At 40.2% G+C, this 21799-nt stretch overlaps 1 protein-coding gene across 7 annotated transcripts in view; it reads right to left on the reverse strand.

The window, feature by feature from the left end:
* The window catches only part of NfI (Nuclear factor I), a 547854-nt gene that overhangs the window by 1192 nt on the left and 524863 nt on the right, over positions 1-21799 (reverse strand). For 6 of the 7 annotated variants that reach the window (XM_070098949.1, XM_070098960.1, XM_070098954.1 and 3 more), the window contains 5 exons: positions 18562-18691; positions 17728-17903; positions 15960-16094; positions 6016-6256; positions 1-1109 (listed from right to left, as the gene is read on the reverse strand). The exon at positions 1-1109 is cut by the window's left edge. In XM_070098949.1, the coding sequence (XP_069955050.1) occupies positions 955-1109; positions 6016-6256; positions 15960-16094; positions 17728-17903; positions 18562-18691 (837 nt within the window). In that variant the 3' untranslated portion in view covers positions 1-954. The remainder of the gene's footprint in view (positions 1110-6015; positions 6257-15959; positions 16095-17727; positions 17904-18561; positions 18692-21799) is intronic. The other variant, XM_070098968.1, reaches the window with a different exon arrangement.

Below are 21799 nucleotides of genomic sequence, written 5' to 3' on the forward strand. Positions count from 1 at the left end.
GGTCCAGGTATAGCAAAGAGCCCCCTTCCCCCCCCCAAATGCATGTTGAAGTTTTGGGTACTCAGACAATATACCCCCAAAAATATGAAAAACCATTCACTCGTATCAACCTAGAATTTAAACGTCGCGAATGCGCAATGCATGAGTTTGTATCCCTAGAATGACCCATGAAGGAGTGAATGATTTTGTACTCCCCACAATGACCCAAGCACAACTTCACTGTGTACTCCAAGAATGACCTGAGCACTGTGTAAACTGCACCCTTGGAACGACCTCTTACAGAGTACGCTTCAATTCTGCGCCTCTTTGAAGAAACCTCGGCTGTGCACAAAGAAATTAGGTACTCCTCAGAAAAAAAAAAGGCTCTGTCTTCTGAACACATCTGAACTTGGTCCAACTGGCATGAGCTCACAGAAGAATGCTTCATCTGATCCAATCTGACCTTCATTGGGTTAACTAGATACAGATCTAAAATAAATGGGAAGAACTCTTCAGATGCTAAAAAAAAAATTGCACAACCATAAACTCTAATCACTCTGCAGAAAGCTATGAAGCACTTACATTACTTATTGCATGTTATTTTGCTGGCACTGTGATTCATTTATAAGATGTCTGGTGTCCACTTCGTACTCCTGCTTACACTGGCTTAAACCTAAAATCATGCATGAGCTTTGCCATGCAGATCTAGGATGAGTATGCCTGGTATAGATGCAAGTCTATAAAGGATAACTTGACAACAAGATTAAGGGATATTTTTTTAAGTGTCTGTCCTGAATTTTTTCATTTTGGTTTGTATTTGGCACATAAAACTGTTTTTCACTGTTAAGTTTTACACTTGTCACACACTCCAGTATTGTTTTGATCTGGCTTCCATCATCACTTACTACCAGCTTATATCAGACCCAACGGTTCCTGAGGTATGAGATGACCCATCTGTGCTATTATCTGGCCTGGTTACGAGGACTGTGTTTTGGTCGGGGTGTGTGGTGCCCCTGGGTGACCCCCCGGACTGGTGTCTAGGGCAGTTGGTGGACCTGTCTCTGCTGAGGATGCTCCTTGTGCTCCTGCAGTTGCATCTCCACTGTGAACAACTGTTGTAAAGTACCGATCTGTAAAAATGAAGGGTCAAGTTAGACGTACTGTATTTTTGTAGGCCTGAATAAACCTACTTATACAAATAAAAATTCTAAAAATCTAATAAAGTTCTTGTTTCTTCACCACCTCTTATAATCATTCCACAACCTGAAGATATAGAGCCAAATTTGAAACTGCTTAAGAAATCCCAATTAACTTGAGATCACTGAATCAGTTTAACCCTTTCACTGTCGAGACCCCTGCTCATGAACTTGCTCTCAGTGTCGAAAAATTTAAAAAAACAAAAAAGAAAAATTTTCTAATGAAATGATAATCTTGTCCTGATGGTAATGACACTAAAAGTACAAAATTTGATGGAAAACTTACGGAATTACAGTTTCGCGAAGTTAGCGGTTTTGGCGATATAAACGCATTGGCGATTTCGCTCACTTTCAGCCCTATTTTTGGTTAATTCCATTGTTCCAGTCGACCAAACTCATAGCTATTTCGCTAGAACTCTGTTTGTTCTATCGAATGAGTACAAGAAACCACCCAATTACAGAATTCAACTACCCAATAAAGTGGCCAGAGATCGGTAATTTGGCCAATTTCGCACAAATTTCAAAAGATGCCAATTTCAAAATAGGGTCCAGAATAAACAATGCAGACATTCCTGGCACTAAAATAACATTTTCTCTGTTTATTAGCCACGTTTCCACGCCCTTCTTATATTACTCTGCTTTCCATTTTGAACTTTTATTCACACAAAAATAGATTTATTGTTATGCAGACTACTGCATTATTGTAATAATTGTATAAACAATGGCAACCCATCATGACTGCGTATTAGACCGGCCAGTTGGACACATACTGGATGGTGACATCATTTGTTCACTCTTGAACATTGGCAGCAACTGAGCATTTCCGCTACTTTGAGCTCAATTTCAAAGTATAGTGGACCCCCGGTTAACGATATTTTTTCACTCCATAAGTATGTTCAGGTGCCAGTACTGACTGAATTTATTCCCATAAGGAATACTGTGAAGTAGATTAGTCCATTTCAGACCCCCAAACATACACGTACAAACGCACTTACATAAATACACTTACATAATTGGTCGCATTCGGAGGTAATCGTTATGCGGGGGTCCACTGTACATACTTTTCATCGTGAAACCAATCGAAATCATCTCTATTTCTGTAATGTATCCTCCATTCTATCAAATGATACCAAGAAAACGAGAATACAATCATAAATACCATACAAAAATACACCTCAAAGACAGCATTTTAAACCAAAAACACAGTCAGATTTTTTTTTCTCATTATGCACCGTGTGTTGCAGAATTTTTTTTATATGGCGCACAATGACTGCACAGACCCATTTTTTCACATGTAGGCCTACCAGCTTTCTCCCACCAGATTTGAAGGCGATACAATTTTGGCATAGTGTTACGGGACAGACACTGGCTTGCAAGCAGTAATATTATGGGACCAATAGTGGAAGGGTTAAAGCTTTAACGCATGCTTAAAATTGTACTATTGTTCACTTAGTAACCTCACTTCTGTACATCTAAAAAAACTCCTGCTCAATAACCCATGTTTAGTTCTTAGATAGTCTGTGAGCATCAGGATTAATCTGCCTGAAATGCATAGTCTATAACTATTAGGTTAAGTCTGCCCGAAATGCCTCGGTAAGATAGTGTCTTTCTTTGCTCCAACCAAATTATGACATGCAAACACACACTGTAATCTTAGCAAAGAAATAATTTTTTATTATTTTATTATTTATTATTATTTAAAATAAATACCTGGGTGTCAGTTGACTGGTTTGGGGTTGCATCCTGGGACAAAACTGACCTAATTTGTCCAAAATGCTCTGCATAATAAGGGGCTTTCTACATTTTAGTATATCATTGATGGTCTATGTAAGTTGTATACTTGGAGAGGGTTTCGGGGGTCAACGCCTCCACAGCCCGGTCTGAGACCAGGCCTCATGGTGGACCAGGGCTTGATCAACCAGGCTGTTACTGCTGCCTGCACTCAACCCGACATATGAACCATAGCCCAGCTGGTCAGGTACTGACTTTAGGTGCCTGTCCAGTGCCTTCTTGAAGACAGCCAGGGGTCTACTGGTAATCCTCCTTATGTATGCTGGGAGGCAGCTCCTGACACTTATTGTGCTGTCTTTTATCGTGCTAGTGGCACCCCTGCTTTTCATTGGGGGGATGTTGCATCGTCTGTCGAGTCTTCTGTTTTCGTAGGAAGTGATTTTCGTGTGCAAGTTTGGTACTAACCCCTCTAGGATTTTCCAAGTGTATATGATCATGTATCTCTCCTGCCTGCATTCTAGGGAGTAAAGGTTGAGGAACTTCAAGCATTCCCAGTAAGTGAGTGAGGTGTTTTATCACAGTTATGTGTGCCATGGCGGTTCTCTGTACACTTTTTAGGTCAGCAATGTCACCTGCCTTGAAAGATGCTGTTAGTGTGCAGCAATATTCCAGCCTAGATAGAACAAGTGACCTGAAGAGTGTCATCATATGCTTGGCATCCCTAGTTTTGAAGGTTCTCATTATCTATCCTGTCATTTTTCTGTATTCTGACATTTATTCTCCAAAAATTCTTTGCTCTCGTCATATTCCAATTAGCCTTGATACTGTAGTCATAATTAACATTTTCTTTCTATATCTGTATGTCTCAGTTAACTTTATTTTGTTTGACTGTTTCTCTTTCATTTGCTGTTTTAGCTTTTCAATTGTAGTGTGTGTGCATGTGGGGGAAACACGGAAACCTCAGGTGGGGAAATACGTAAACCTCAGGTGAGGGAAATACGGAAACCTCAGGTAGGGGAAATAAGGAAACCTCAGGTGGGGGTTGTGCGCCAAGTAAAAAAAAACACAATGGGGGCAACAAAAAACGACAATGGGGACAAGAAAAACCACGAGTGTGAGGATCGTAAATTATGGGTTTCACGTGGGAGCTGATTCTTGGCTTCTGGCCTCCATCTTTCAAGTGTTGGCAACAGACATTACTGGTTTGTGGTCAATTAACCCTTTCAGGGTCCGTCCCGTAGATCTACGGCTTTACGTTCAGGGTCCAAACCGTAGATCTACGCCATGAGCTCAGCTCACTCTGATAAACTGTGAGTGGTACATTTGGGCCTAGATATGAGAGAATACATCTATGTGGTATGTGTGCACCACATAAAACAGATCCTGCAGCACACTGTGTATAATGAGAGAAAAAAAATGAAATCATGATTTTTCGATTAAAACAGCAACTTTGCAGTGTTTTTTCGAATGTTTTTTATAGTTGTATTTGCGATTTCTTGGTCTCATTTGATAGAATGGAAGACATATTACAGAAATAGAGATGATTTTGATTGGTTTTAGCACTGGAAATGGCTTGAAACTGAGCTCAAAGTAGCGGAAATGTTAAATTTTTGCCGATATTCAAGAGTAAACAAACGACCTCACACGTCTAATACACGTCAGCTGGTGGGTCTAATATACATTCACAAATATGGTGATGATATTTATACAATTATTACAGTATTGCATAACAGTAAATCTTCTATTTTTTCGTGTGAATAAAAATTCATTATGTGAATAAAAAATCAAAATGGAATTTATTTGTAAAGCCTCAAAACATAACTAATGAACAGAGGAAATGTTAGTTTAGTGCCAGGAATGCCTACATTGTGAATTCTGGACCCTATTTTGAAATTGGAATATTTTGAACTTTGTGTTAAATTGGCCAAATTAACAATTTCCGATCACTTTATTTTGTAGTTGAAACAGTTGACTTGGCGATTTCTTGTGCTCAATTGATAGAATAGAAGTAATACTAGTGAAATAGCTAAGAATTTGGTTGATTGGAATAATGTAATTGGCCTAAAATGGGAGTCAAAGTCGGCAAAATCGCCGATTCGTAAATATCGCTGACACATCAAAATTCGCGAGAGCATAATTTCGTCAATTTTCCACCAAATTTCGTACTTTTTGTTTTATTACCTTCACAAAAAGATTCTCTATGATTTCATAAGAAAAAATAACAAATTTTTTTTTTTAAATTCTTGGACACTGGTGCGTGACTCCAGATTTGGGCCTTGGACCCTGAAAGGGTTAAACTCCATCATACCTATTTCTAAAACCATGTACAAAAGATTATAATGCTTCCCTCTACCACTTCATATTCAATCCCATCTAAGTGCATTTATTCCTGGTCCTTGCATTTCAAACAGCCTGACCATATCCACTTCATTAATTCCTCTGAGTATTTTGTATGTTATAATCATGTTTCACATAATCCTGTCTTCCAGGCAACACCACCACCCTCCCCCATAGTTCTAGGACTACCGGTAGTCTGAGACTATTAGTTAATTAAGGTTTGAGATACAATGGAGCACTAACAGTCCAGGTGGATTAGGGCCTGAGGTATTCTAAACTGACGATCCATACAACCTAATGCACTGCAAAAATCTAAGCAAAAATGTAAAGAAATAATTTCCAAAGCAAAATAATACACTATAATACAAAGATCATATCAATGTGCCAGTACCAAAATACAATTTTCCATTCTCTGAAATATCAAATGGCAGGTTTTGGTGTTCAGTTGTATACAGGTGTTCCTTGATTTATGATGGGGTTATGTTCTGATGAATCCATTGTAAGTCGAATATCAATATGTGATAAATAAGCAGATAAATAACTACTGTAACTGAATAAGTAAATAAACTGATAATGACTGTAACTGCCTAAATGCCAGTATTGAAAAGTAAATAAATGAATACAAGTTTATCCTATCAATAAATGTACAGTACTGAATGTGCATTGCTATGGCACCATCATAAAGTCAAAATATCATAAGTCCAACCATCGTACAGCAAGAAGCACCTATACAGGGAAGTAACAATAAACTTTGGCTAAATATACAACCTACCATCCTCTATGAGTTGTGCCGAGGTGGCATCAGCCGGCAGTGTTGGCATTAGGGTGGACATAGTCGTATAGTCCATAGATTCATCCAGATTGATGAAGGGAGTGTTCCAGCGTGGCACCGGTGGCGTTGACCGTGGGGTGGTACGTGGGGTGGTACCGGGAGAGGTGAAGAGGCTCATACTTGTGGGAGAAATAACTCCTGACATGGCACTCACTGGACTCATACTGGAATATGTAAATAGCTGAAAAGGAATGGCTTCTATTACTATGTGGAAAACACTTATCAGAACATTAAGTGTTAAATGCACACAAATACTAACCTGAGGTAACTGAAGTGCCAGGAGCAAGGGGCTAGTAACCCCTTCTCCTGTGTAAATTACTAAATGCAAAAAGAAAAATTTTCATTTTTCTTTTTAGGTCACCCTGCCTTGGTGGGAGATGGTCGGTATATTAAAAAAAAAAAACTAACCTGTGACTGAAGACTTAATGATTAACCCTTTGACTGTTTCAGGCCCCTCTCTGAAACTGTCATTCTATGTCGCCAAATATTCGAAAAAAAAAAAAAAATTTTTCTTATGAAAATGTTAGGAATATTTTTAGTAGTGTTTTAAGCCTAAAAAAAAATTTTTGCCATCAGTACTTACCGAGATATAGAGCCGCAAAGTTTGCAGAAAGTGACGTGCGTACGGCAACAGCGGCGACCGCCACCCACCCGGTATTCTTTTATTTACTCTAATTCAAAGGTTTCTTGCATTTTTCAATATTTTTCTGTTCCAGGTAACTTATGTGGCCTGTGAGACCAATGTAAGGTGCATTGTTCAAATATACACTCATTGTTTACAACACAATAACTGAACAAACTTTATCACTATTAGTTTGTGTATACACTTTGTTTACACAAACAAACAATACAAAACAATGTTTATTACTATTGTTCCATAATATATATACATATGTACAGTCACTAAACACGTTCCTAGAACTGCTGCAGCTTGTGGAACTCTTTGAAACATGGGTATATGCAGAGGGGCACTTCACACTCCTCACACATAAAACGAGTGTCTCTGCGTGTTTGTGGGCGTTTTGTGGTATGCATACATACATAACACCTCTTCTGAGCATTTTTCTTGGCAGTAGTAGGAGGCAGTTGTATGGGGTAGTGATCACCAGGCCTCAAACGAGATGACGTCTGTGGGCGCTGGTCTATTGCAGGAGTTGCTCCTTGGTACTTTGCAATTATTTGTCTGATTACTGACAGGCAAAATTCACCATATTTTGGTGTTTTGTTGGTCTTCACCTTGTATATGTTATAAGCATTTAGCATAGAGATATCAACAAGATGGAAAAAAAGTTTTATATACCACTTATAACTCTTGCGTACACAGTCTGCAAACCCAATCTGCATGTCACATTTGTCCACTAAGCGCATATTGAGGTTGTAGTCCATGACAGCTGCAGGCTTTAGAATGGGTTCATTGGTCTCTCTGTTGTCCCTGCCACTGGGTACCATTTCGTTTCTGTGAACTGATGTCAACAATGTGACATCACGTTTGTCATGCCACCGAAATGCCATGATGTCATTGGCAGCAAAGGCTTGCACCTCACCTCTGCGAGTGCCAGCGTTGAACCTTGGCATATGTTTATGATTACCACGCACTGTGCCACACACGTCTGTCAAGTTCACTCGCAAGAAATCACTGAGTAAGGGGCTTGTGTACCAGTTATCAGCAAATAACATATGCCCCTTACCAAGATATGGTTCCATCATTGTTCGAACCACATCACCAGAGATACCCAATAACTTCATGGTATCTCTCAAAGTATTACTGCCAGTGTACACAATGATATCCAAAACTAGACCACTTTTGCAATCACACAGTACAAATAGCTTTATACCAAAGCATTTCCTCTTGCTTGGTATATATTGCTTGAATGAGAGTCCTCCTTTGAATAAAATCAAGGACTCATCAATAACAAGCTTCCTGAAGGGATAAAAATACATGCAGCACTTTTGTTTCAGGTACATAACACATTTCTGATCTTATATAACCTGTCGCTTCTGTCAGGCCTGGTTTTGTCTGAAAAGTGTAACATACGTAACAGTATCAGGAAACGATTGACACCTATAATGTCACTAAAACCTGGAGTTGAAATCAGGCGTTCTGTTGCCCAGTATGTGGTGACAGTGTGCTCATACACATGTGGCATAAGCATTATTGTGGAAAAAAACAGGTACATCTCTGCCACAGTTGTCTCCTTCCACTTGTGTAGCCATGATTTTGGTGAGAGAATTGTATTTGCCATGGTGTAATCACAATATGTGTTTGTTTCCCAGACAATGATGTCCATCAGGGGTTCATCGAAGAATAACTCAAAGCAGTCCAGTTCACTGGCATTGTTCCCAAGTGGACGAGATGGCTTTATTCCACTTTGTGTATCATCAAAGTCATGGGGACTGGGAACAAACTCGTCACCGTCCTGCCAATCCCAGATGCGGTCTGCTGGTGGGGTCTGGATATTGTACCGTGGTTGTGGTTGTGCAGGTTGTGGTGGTGCAGGTTGTGGGAGTGTGGGGTAGGGTGAGGCTGGTTGTTGTGCTGCGTCAGCAGCGTGGGTAGTAGCGTGGCCCGCTGATGGTGCCACATGGGCTGTGCCACCCTCACTATCACCACCACTGCCTCCTCCCTCACTGTCACCATTCATACCCATCGTTACAATATCGTCATCTTCACTATCAGGTCGTGGTGTAGGGCCACGGGATGTCCTCCCAGAGTTTCTCCTTCCCCTTGGAACAACATATGAAACACTACCAGACCTCATGCTACGTCGTACATACTGCCGCTTCACTGGGGAATATTCACTCTCACTGTCACTAGAACTGCTTTCAATGACCTTGAAATCACTATCACTATCACTGCTATCATCTGGGTGTTGTACACGGCCAAATAGTTTCCTCTTTCGTCCTGGTACAGGTAAACGTGAACGTGAACAAGCCGGCACAGCACCAGAGGTGGAAGGTTGTGGGTCATCTGGGTTTTCATCACTAATTACGTTATCCTGGGCACTTTTTCCGGTAACACTCGCTTCAAAACCCTGGAATTCACTGTCACTGACATTTTCATCACTGTTAGAGCTATCACTTGGGAACAAAAGACCTCCAATCCGCCGAGGAGTGAGGAACTTCTTACCAAGAGGCATGGTGAAAATGGACTAACAACATGGCGTTCCCACAATGCACCGCTGGGTCCCAGATTTTTTTCACGGGGTGCACACCGACCACTGAGACCCATTCTCTCTCGTGTAGGCCTACCAGGCCTTTGGCGCTTGATTTGAAGCCGCTAGAATTTGTGCATATAAATACGTCAGAAACATTGGCTCGTAAGACGTATTTATACGTCGGAAACAGTCAAAGGGTTAAAGAGAATAAAGTCACATTTCAGTTCAGTTACGCTCAAAGAGCTTAAATACAAACATATGTAGCATTGCCTTGTTGTATCACAATAGTTACCCTTCAAGGACATGGCCTTGATACTGGTGAAGGGCACTTGATCTAAGGAATAGGAACTGTGCTCTCCTCCCTTTCTTTGGATTGAACCTAATTACAGTGGACCCTCAGCCAACGATATTAATCCGTTCCAGAGAGCTTATCTTTAGGTGAATTTATTGTTAGTCAAATTAATTTTCCCAATAAGAAATAATGGAAATCCAATTAACCCATTCCAGACAGCCAAAAGTATTAAGTATTAATTTTTTTTTTTTCATGAAATATACATTTCCCTACAAAGAAAACAATGAGACATGCACAATAACTACATAAATAAATGTTAAAATGACACTTACCTTTATTGAAGAGTATTGATGAGTGATGAGAGACTGTTTTTCTTAAACACTCTGGGATTTTCAGAGTGATACACGAGTAAAGGCTTCACTTTGCAATCCCCACTAGAATTACAACAAAACATGAGAGTTAGCCTGTCTTTCATAGGCTTGTGTCCTGCAAGTGCCTTTTCCTCCTGAGTAATGTAGGTCCTGTTTCGCATTTTCTTCCAGAACAGGCCTATTTTGTCACAAGTGAACACTTGCTGGGGTTGGAATTTTTCAGCATCACCATGCCTTATCACACTGTGTATGCAACTAAGATTCTTAAATCTCTCAAACCAACCTTTGCTGGCCTTAAATTCACCAATATGAGCACTAGTACAGCTGATGGTGGTGGAGCAGCAGCTGATGGTGGTGGAGCAGCAGCTGACAGTTGTGCAGCAGCAGCTGACGGTGGTGCAGCAACAGATGAGTGTGATGCAGCAGCAGCTGACCGTGGTACAGCAGCAGCTGATGGTGGTGCAGCAACAGCTGATGGTGGTGCAGCAGCAGCTGACCGTGTAAGATGGTATTTCGACAGTATTTCTCACCCTTTTTACCACAGGGTTGGCACTAGTAGCTTTCTTTGGGCCCATGGTGGCTTATTTAGCAGTTTTTTTTTTTTAACAAAAAATTTATTGAATATATGCGTGGAACCGTCCACCCTGGCTTGTAAACAATGAGGGCAGGGCAGCTGAGGCGCTCAGGCTGGACGGACAGGTTCGGGACGAATCACGTTGGTCAAGTTTTTCATCGTTGGTCAGGCCAAAATTTTTACGCACAAACACTTCATTGGACGAATTTATCATTAGACGATGCCTTCGTTGGCTGAAGGTCCACTGTACTTCCTATTCCCTAGGGTCTATAATATGATCCTCACAGTTCAGCACTTCTCAAAGAATATAAGAATAATAAATATGACAAAATTAATACTATAAGGGCACTGACTAATATTTTAGTCTAAATCTTAAATACTGAAAAAAATTAATAAAATGATATTGAATCACGAGGCATAGTGTGGCGGAAAAGAATGTGTGTCAAATACAATGGAATAAATGTAAGGAGATGAGAACTGTGAAGCTCAAATTACCATACTTTGTAATGGAAATCTGAGCCTAACTTACAGATGCAGAAGACAATATCTACACATCCCGCACAACAGATAAAATATTAAGGAATAGAACTCGTTTACTAACCCGGATTTTGGCCATCATGGCGCTTACTCATTTCTCATGCGCAGCCTCTCACATGGAAGAGAACAAACACTACAGAAGCCAGATCAAAGTTAGTAGCCTATCTTCTGCAGTTTGTACCCTTATGCTAGTACAAAGAATTACATAACCAGAGGATTCACTATAGCAGGAATCATGTACAGTACCGTATACATATTCCTCAAATAAAATGACCACATGTACACTGGTTAGTACTTATGGCTATTATTGCAGTCGCCAAACTTAGAACATATGTACATCACAAACATTACTGCATATTTTGACGATTCAGAGCAGTTTGAAGCATTTTCTGATGTGCCTCATTTTTTAGCTAAAATTCATAAATTATCACAATTTTAATCGAAACTGATGCTACAAATTGCATTTTACTGAATAAGTAAGCCAAATCATATAACATGTGTATTTTCATAACTCATAAATGAACTTCTGATCCCTGATAAAGCTTATTTCAGAGCCTAAGCTGTGATACCAGCTTAAAATAGAAAGTATAACCCTGAGACACAATGGTACAATAGAGAAGACATTGCACTACGGCTCACACTACTCTTAATGCAGAAAATTCTGTTTTGTATGCATGCAGACAGCTTTGCAACTAAACTACTGACTGGCTGTTTGTGATGAAATGTTTTTGGTAATTTGCAGTAGTTTTACAAACATATTGATTCATTACACCAGAAGATGTATGTGACATTCCTGGCCAAAAAAAAAAAAAAAAAAACAGCTTTGTGTGATTAATATTGCAAATTTGAGTCATGAAACCATAATAACACATTTGCAAACAAACCAAGGAACAGGTGGGGTTAGAACCCAGTGAGCCAGTGAGTCGTAAACCTCCAGGACAGTGCATAAGCCACTGTGCCAGCTGGCTACATTAAGATTACAGCCAGCTGGTGCAGTGGCTTACGTGCTCACCTGGAGTTTTACATCTCACTCGACATGGGTTCTAACCATACCCATTCCATGGTTTGACTGTAAGTCTGGAAATGAGAGATAGCCATCCACCTCTATGCCCTGAAATACTTACCCTTGTTGTATCTGAGGTCTCTCTGGTGTAGCCACTCACATTCCTCCCTGTAGCTGTCATTACACCCTAAACAGTACTTAAAATAAAGCTGACGAAGTTCAGCTCTTGATTTTTAAAACTTACCTCGAAGTGGGCGGGTCCATGTCATCTGGTTGTTATCTTCAGCACTACACACACATCCTTAGCAACATTCATTTCATTTATATATAATTAACATGTTTGTACCAGGTAGTTTACAAGACTACTGCAGTACTTAGGAATACCAACTGCCAATATAGTGACTCACAAAATCGTAAGGACACAATTGGAAATGTGTCGGTCTGGAGTTTAACAACTCACTTGCCACAAGTTCAGTCCATGCCTGTACCATGGTCTGCCATCATAATGTATAGTAGCTTTGTCTTAACAATCAACTAACTAACCTGAGGACCAGTCAACCTACCAAAGCTGCTGAAGTAGGAACAGTGCTCAACTTATAAATTATATCTTGCAAAACTTATCAGATAAAACAAGCCACCAGCTTCCTGTCCCCATCACGGTTATTAAACACTCTGGTTGTTGGGAACAGTTCTGACAAACTTGGCTTTCCTTCCCTACATCTACACCACTTGTTAATAGCTAATAAATAATCCACTAAAAGATAAACTGAAATTCTTTTCCCTTTGTCAAATAATTGTTTAAAAAAATATATACAGGATGTAGTTCTTGAGAGTTGAAATACGTACTGTACTATATTGGTCGTAAATGATACCAACAAAATATGGAAAAGCCAATTGTGTACAGTTCAGGACATTTATTATAGGAAACTTTTCACCACAAATGGCTTCATCAGTCCTGAAGAAGCCATTCACGGTGAAACACTTCACTTCATAAATGTCCCAAACAGTACACAAGTGGCCTTTTCCACTGTTCTGTATTATCTGCATTTTTTCTACTAATTTTCCTCAACAAACTGGCCATCTCCCACTCAGGTAGAGTGACCCAAAACAGAAGAAACACTTTCACTGTCATTTACTCCATCACTGCCTTGCCAGAGGGGTGCCAATACTACAGTTTAAAACTTCAAATATCCTCACCCACCTATTAATATAACATAATAAAACGGAACTGAAGAGATTCCTTGTATATTCACATTTCTCTACCTATATATATTGTATATCAGAATAATTTTGTGTAATATTATTAATGGTCCCTTCCAAAGAGATCATTTATATTACACAAAGTAGCATTTATGAAGGGATTCAGGGAAACCAGCAAGCCAGACTTGAGTCCTGGAGGTGGGAAGTACAGTACCTGCATTCTGAAGGAGGAGTGGTGGTGGGAAGTACACTACCTGCATTCTGAAGGAGGAATGGTGATGGGAAGTACAGTAGTACCTGCATTCTGAAGGAGGAGTGGTGGTGGGAAGTGCAGTGCCTGAATTCTGAAGGATGGATGGTGGTGGGAAGTATAGTGCCTGCATTCTGAAGGAGGGGTGGTGGTGGGAAGTACAGTGCCTACACTCTGAAGGAGGGGTTTTGGTGGAAAGTAAGTGCCTGCATTCTGAAGGAGGGGTGGTGGTAGGAAGTACAGTGCCTGCACTCTGAAGGAGGGATTTTGGTGGAAAGTACAGTGCCTGTACTCTGAAGGAAGGGTGCTGATGTTGCAGTTTTTTAACTGTAGTACTGGGATGACTCTGGTAAGACAGTGATAGAGTGAATGATGACGAAAGTATTTCTTCTTTTTTTGGTTCACGCTGCCTTGGTGGGAAATGGCCAATGTGTTAATAAATAAAAATGAATGGTCTCTTCCAAAGGTGCGGAGTATTTGCTCCAAACAATAACATTTTTGTGTGTTGTAACAGATGAAGAAGATACTCCAGCCCCGCACAAGAAACAAACTCCAGCAAAGTGAGAAATGATTCTTGCATCATGTAAAGGATGCCTGTCAAGTAAACTACATGAAGAAAGCTGTGGAAGATGGTGGTGGGTGGAGTAGTGATGGTGGTGGGTGGAGTAGTGATGGTGGTGGGTGGAGTAGTGATGGTGGTGGGTGGAGTAGTGATGGTGGTGGGTGGAGTAGTGATGGTGGTGGGTGGAGTAGTGATGGTGGTGGGTGGAGTAGTGATGGTGGTGGGTGGAGTAGTGATGGTGGTGGGTGGAGTAGTGATGGTGGTGGGTGGAGTAGTGATGGTGGTGGGTGGAGTAGTGATGGTGGTGGGTGGAGTAGTAATAGTGAACTTCTAGTCTATTAAAACATCTGCCAATCCATGAAATATTACTGTTTGAACCTTACTTGTAATATTGTTGTTATTATGTACAACTTGAACATTAATATTCTTATAAAGCTCCACCTTGACTACCTCACATTAATATTAAGATTAAATATAAATTTATTAAAAAGTTAACCACTCTTATCTTGTCTAGATTTAAATAGTTTTTATGTACTAGGATTAGTTTACCCAAAATGCCCCGGCATGATAGTGACTTTCTTTGTACTTAACAAATCAAAATTGTCGTAACCTTTGTAAAGAAATAAAATCTTTAATCTTTTATGAATTTAGTGCTCCCTAAGTATAAAAATAATAATAAGAACTACTTAATGGCAATTTAATGTTCTGAATGTAATTTTACTTAAAAACTATAGATACATTAGGTGAAGGTCTCTTGATCCAAGGACTTGGAGTTAACCTTCCTTTCCCTCAATCTATCCTGAATATTTCCAATGTCCTAGGTGCCCCATCACTCTTGCAGGTGTAATGCTTTTACATAAATACAGTAATAAAAGGAACATATTCACTGGAGTGACATCTGAACTGTCGTATCTGTGCACCTCTGGCAAGACAGTGATAGTGTGAATACTGGTGAAACTGTTTCCTTTTCTTTGGTCACCCTATCTTGGTGGAAGATGGCTGGCATGTTAAAAAAAAAACTACTTGTTTAGCACCTAATTCTATAAGCTGGTTGCAACCTGGCTGGGTTGGGCAGACAGTACTGTGCATTCTTCAATTGAGGAAAATGAACACATACAAATGACAGGTTTGCATGCTAGGGTGGTGTGTGGGTGGCAGGTGTGGGTGGTGTGTGTGGGTGGTGGGTAGACTTACAACCCAACTTTTGCTACTGTTTTGAGTGACCGAGACTGCTTGGGGAATTTTCCATCCTGTGTCAATACCCTCATTACTCTTTACCCTTGTCAGCATGAGTTCAAGTGACCAGTGTGGAACATTCCTTTAGGGCAATGCACTGACGATTATATACGGGAAGTCTAGGAAAAAACATATGCTCTGATATGCATGATTTGTGGAATGTACCTCAGTGTTAGGTAGAGAATGTCTGTCCTAAAACTGACCAATTTTTGAGATTTTAACATATCTTTTTAATTATTTCCTAATGGCCTCCTTTATGCAAGATGAAGTTCTTAACATTGATACTTGCTTTTCTTTATAAAAGTGATCAAAACCAACCATATGCTTACTTGTTGTAAGCAGGTGAGAGTCAACTTTTAACTAAATATGTAAACTGGTGTTTACCTACAGTAATTCCAGAATGCACAATACCTACATCGAGTGTGACACTAAATTTAAAGAGTCAAGTTTTCATTGAAAAGTTCTACAGCAATTAGCATTACTGTACTCGTCAGCCTACAGCAAATCAAACCATGCACTCGTTTGTTGTAACTGCATATACTGTTATGACTAACAGATGCTGCTACTGCAAAGTCCTTGCCGTGCACTGATCAAGTCTAACTTGTTGAAAGTCTGCTGTTAATCCTATTCACTTTTGTGATCACCACTAACACAACTCTGTGGGTTACCATGCCTACACTTAAGAACGTGAGGCTAGGACTCACCTGTCCATGCTGGTGGTGGTGTTGGTGGTGAGGGGGATGTGAGGGAGGATCATGGCGGCTGGTGATGGCTAACCGCAGTGGACCGTCCTGTTGATACATACGCACACCTCCAAAGCTAGCGCCACACACAAACATCTATGAGGACCGCCCATGAGTTATTTAGAATCACTCAAGAACGTTATTTTACAAGCCTTTCTCGGACAGTAATACAGTGTCAATGATCTTTAACTCATTAGGAATATGGGTGATAAACCCACGCCAGTACTTATACCAGGGAGGTTAGTACACGAACAGCTTGTACATCCCATTTAGCAGAGTCATTTAATCAAATTCTCTATCCAATAATTACTACAAAATAACTAATGGACGGTCCAGAAAGGCTTCATGCTGAAGGCACACAGCAATAACTATCTAGGGGTCAATGCAAATTGTCAAACAAATGCAGAAAAATATGTCCAAATATAAATTCACAGCGGGGCACCATAAAACTATTCTTTAATTAGGCATCATAAAGATAGTTCTTAAAGTTACCAAAAATATGGCAATGACCCAAAGAAAATTGGTTGGATCTGGTACAAAGCATTTTCAGGCAAGTTTTTTATAACATTACCTTGCATAAGTTGAAACTGGTTGCTTGACTTTAAAAGATAATGAGTTTGCCAAAAATGCATCTCAAACAGATCTTCCTTCAGTCAGTCACAAAGATGACTTGTAGCTCTTTAAATTGTTATTATTTTATGATTAACTAATGACAGAGTTTTATAAAGACCAAAAAGGCACAATACTGTGACTGGAACAATACACAAATAAACCACACATAGGAGAGAGGAGTTTACGACGATGTTGGTGTGACTTTGTAAATGGTCCAAGTCGGACCAAAATGTCATCACAAGCTCCTCTCTCCTACGTGCAGGTTATTTGTGTAGTGACAGAATTCTATCAGAGATTCCTTCGAGGTCACCTTGTCTAGGAGTTAGAGAGACAGTTCTACAAGGATGTACTCTAATTTTCTTTTTAATTAATCTTGGTAAGGACTATTTCAAGATGAATTTCATGCAAAATAAATACCATACCCTAAATATTTCACAATTCATCATTTATTTACTCCAAGGGAAATAAATGTATACAAGCAAAATGAGAGTATCAACATACGACAGAGCCAAGCAGAGATTCATCCTTATCCAAGATTTTTTTTTACCATTTTTACATAAGTCATCCTTGCTTATGACTGAAAGAATGCACCATTCCCAAACTGTGCAGTGTAAAATATTACATACTGTACTGCATGTGTGCTTTTTCTGGCAAGATACAGTACTGTACAGTACGTACTGTACAAAGTATTGTGAGAGAGTAATTCTTAGATGCGTGTGTATTTGACCATGCATCCTTATCTTTCCTGGTAACATTAATTTTTAATTATGATGCAACAAGGCAATAGATAAAATAGAATAATAAAACCAGAAGAGTGGTCCCTATTGTCATCAGATGGAGGGTCAGCCTACACGAACTTCAGTATAAGCCAATTCAGCTCAAAGACACATCAACTTGAATTAAATTTCCAAACTTAACTGCAAATGCTGGAATAATTGCTCAATACTGTATTGTATTGTTTTACATATAACAAGAAGCTCTCAATAACAAACACTTTGGCTCAGAAATTCATCGCAACATTCACTTCAGTGCCGTAAAGGAGCCACACTGAACAAGAAACAAATGAAACAGGGAAATGAAAAGCTATTAAGCAGTTTCAAACAAATATGGTAGTTACCTGGGAGACTGGTGGCGCAGACGTAGCCGGTGGCGGTGGACTGAGGCCGTCGTCTCTGCGGTCAGGAGGGGACACGTCTGGCAGTATTGACCCTCCATTACCTCCACTACTCCCAGCAGCTGAATGTGGCGGTGACACTGGCCCTGGTGACACACTGCCACTGTGTGCCAAATCGGCTGGGTACATTCATATATTCGTCAGATTTATAAGAAAAAAAGAAGTAGTCAAACATTTACCAGAAAAATTCCAAAGAAAACCAAGTTGCTAATGGAGTCATAATTTAAATAAAGTTTTCCTTCAAAGTTATGTACTATGTACATACTGTACTCATTTTTTTCTTCTTTATACTCATGCACTTTATTTTAGGTCTCAAACCTTTTATTCTAGCAAATGTTTGTTAAATGATTCATATAGCGCATGATGTCCAATAAGAATATTACGGTATACAGGCACTCCTCGACTTACGATGGGAACACTTTCCGATGATCCCATCATAAGTTGCAATTATTGTAAGTTGAATGTGAATATAATAATATGATAAATATATAAGTAAGTACATAACTACTGTCATTGAATAAGTAAATATACAAATAATTACTGTAACTAAATACTACAAAAATATTGAAAAGTAAATAAATGAATACAGGTTATGGACTTGCCTTCATTCTGGGTAATCATCTTAAGTTTCATCTCCAAAGTACGTAATTGCTTTCGCACCATCGTAAAGTCAAAATATTGTAAGTTGAATTATCGTAAGTCAAAGAGCATCTGTATACTGTGTTGTATTATGCTGAAAAACACGATGCAAGGAAATCTCAAAAGTGGGAAACATACCCGTAGATCTGATGATTGCTACAGGTCTTGCCATCGGGGGTGGGGGAGGTGGTGGCAGCATGGAGCCAGTGGTGTAGTAGCCTCCTTGGATTTTTGATGGACTACGAGATATGCCAGGCGGAGATGCTTGCTGCAGAAAGAATTTTCGTAGCAAAGAGTACAGATTTAAAGTCTAGCAGCTGTAAAAATGTTTAAAAATACGTATTTGCAAATTTTTTAACACGCTGACCGTCCACTGCAAGACCTGGTCATGGAATGGGCCACAGGGGCATTGACCCCTGAAACACCCTCCAGGTATACTCCCAAGGCAGGGCAACCCAAAAAACAAGCACTTTCACCATCATTCACACCATCATCGTCTTGCCGGAGTCGCACAGATACAACAGTTTAGATGTCACTCTAAACAGCAAATACAGTGGACCCTCAGTTAACAATACCATCGGATAGCAATAAAATCAGATACCGATACATTTTTGCATCAAAATATTGGCTCAGCTAATGATAAAAAACTCAGTTAAGGACATTTATCCAGAACGTGTCCATGCGGCTTGAGCCACCCGGGCTGCCCGGCCACTCCATGTACAGCCAGTGTGCCATTGTTTACAAGCCAGTGCGGACGATTCCACTCGTACATGCAATACATTTTGTCTTATTCCATTGTTTTTAGTGCTTTTATTTTATTTTATTATCACCCGAAAAAGAAAAACTTTCACCATCATTCACTCCATCACTGTCTTGCCAGAAGGGTGCTTTACACTACAGTTTTTAAACTGCAACATTAACACCCCTCCTTCAGAGTGCAGGCACTGTACTTCCCATCTCCAGGACTCAAGTCCGGCCTGCCAGTTTTCCTGAATCCCTTCATAAATGTTACTTTGCTCACACTCCAACAGCACGTCAAGTATTAAAAACCATTTGTCTCCATTCACTCCTATCAAACACGCTCACGCATGCCTGCTGGAAGTCCAAGCCCCTCTCACACAAAACCTCCTTTACCCCCTCCCTCCAACCTTTCCTAGGCCGACCCCTACCCCGCCTTCCTTCCACTACAGACTGATACACTCTTGAAGTCATTCTGTTTCGCTCCATTCTCTCTACATGTCCGAACCACCTCAACAACCCTTCCTCAGCCCTCTGGACAACAGTTTTGGTAATCCCGCACCTCCTCCTAACTGCTTGTAACTGCTAAATAAGCCACCATGGGCCCAAAGAAAGCTTCTAGTGCTAACCCTGTGGTAAAAAGGGTGAGAAATACTATTGAACTGAAGAAGAAAACTGTGGCCACAATGTGTACATAAGAAGGATTTTGAAGGGTTTGGGGCTAACCCTGAGGAGCCTATACCAGTTGTGGAATCTATTGTGTCACTGGGGTTGGAGGTTAGTGGCAAGAATGTGGAAGAGTTGGTGGAGGACGACGATGAAGAGCTAACCACTGATGAGCTGCAAGAGCTTCATCTGCAACAGCAACGGACTACAGCTGAGGAAACTGCTTCAGAGGAGGGGGAAGAGAGATGGAGGAAGTTGCCTTCTTCAATGATTAAGGACATTTGTACAATGTGGACAAAGGTGCAAACCTTTATGGATGAACATTACCCTGACACAGCTGTTGCAAGCCATGCTGGTGACTTTTACAATGACAATGTTAGTGTCCCATTTTAGGGAAATCTTAAAGACACGCCAGAAACAGAGCTCTCTGGACAGATTTTTGGTGCGACAGGGGGTCCAATGACTCTCAAGCTGGTCCTAGTGACATTAAAAAACAAAGAAGAGAGGTTTTTTTTTTTTTTTTTCAACAAGTCGGCCGTCTCCCACCGAGGCAGTGACCCAAAAAAAGAAAGAAAATCCCCAAAAAGAAAATATTTTCATCATCATTCAACACTTTCACCACACTCGCACATTATCACTGTTTTTGCAGAGGTGCTCAGAATACAACAGTCTAGAAGCATACACATATAAAGATACACAACATATCCCTCCAAACTGCCAATATCCAAACCCCTTCTTCAAAGTGCAGGCACTGTACTTCCCATTTCCAGGACTCAAGTCCAACTATATGAAAATAACCGGTTTCCCTGAATCCCTTCACTAAATATTACCCTGCTCACACTCCAACAGATCGTTAGGTCCCAAGTACCATTCGTCTCCATTCACTCCTATCTAACACACTCACGCACACTTGCTGGAAGTCCAAGCCCCTTGCCCACAAAACTTCCCTTACCCCCTCTCTCCAACCCTTTCGAGGACGACCCCTACCCCGCCTTCCTTCCCCTATAGATTTATATGCTTTCCATGTCATTCTACTTTGATCCATTCTCTCTAAATGACCAAACCACCTCAACAACCCCTCTTCTGCCCTCTGACTAATACTTTTATTAACTCCACACCTTTTCCTAATTTCCACACTCCGAATTTTCTGCATAATATTTACACCACACATTGCCCTTAAACAGGACATCTCCACTGCCTCCAACTGTCTCCTCGCTGCTGCATTTACCACCCAAGCTTCACACCCATATAAGAGTGTTGGTACTACTATACTTTCATACATTCCCTTCTTTGCCTCCATAGATAACGTTTTTTGACTCCACATATACCTCAATGCACCACTCACCTTTTTCCCTCATCAATTCTATGATTAACCTCATCCTTCATAAATCCATCCGCCAACACGTCAACTCCCAAGTATCTGAAAACATTCACTTCTTCCATACTCCTCCTCCCCAATTTGATATCCAATTTCTCTTTATCTAAATCATTTGACACCCTCATCACCTTACTCTTTTCTATGTTCACTTTCAACTTTCTACCTTTACACACATTCCCAAACTCATCCACTAACCTTTGCAATTTTTCTTTAGAATCTCTCATAAGCACAGTATCATCAGCAAAAAGTAACTGTGTCAATTCCCATTTTGAATTTGATTCCCCAAAATTTAATCCCACCCCTCTCCCGAACACTCTAGCATTTACTTCCTTTACAACCCCATCTATAAATATATTAAACAACCATGGTGACATTACACATCCCTGTCTAAGACCTACTTTTACCAAGAAATAGTCTCCCTCTCTTCTACACACCCTAACCTGAGCCTCACTATCCTCATAAAAACTCTTTACAGCATTTAATAACTTGCCACCTATTCCATATAGTACTTGCAACATCTGCCACATTGCTCCTCTATCCACTCTATCATATGCCTTTTCTAAATCCATAAATGCAATAAAAACTTCCCTACCT

Source organism: Cherax quadricarinatus, chromosome 5, assembly GCF_038502225.1.
Source record: "Cherax quadricarinatus isolate ZL_2023a chromosome 5, ASM3850222v1, whole genome shotgun sequence".
NCBI classification, from domain to species: domain Eukaryota; kingdom Metazoa; phylum Arthropoda; class Malacostraca; order Decapoda; family Parastacidae; genus Cherax; species Cherax quadricarinatus.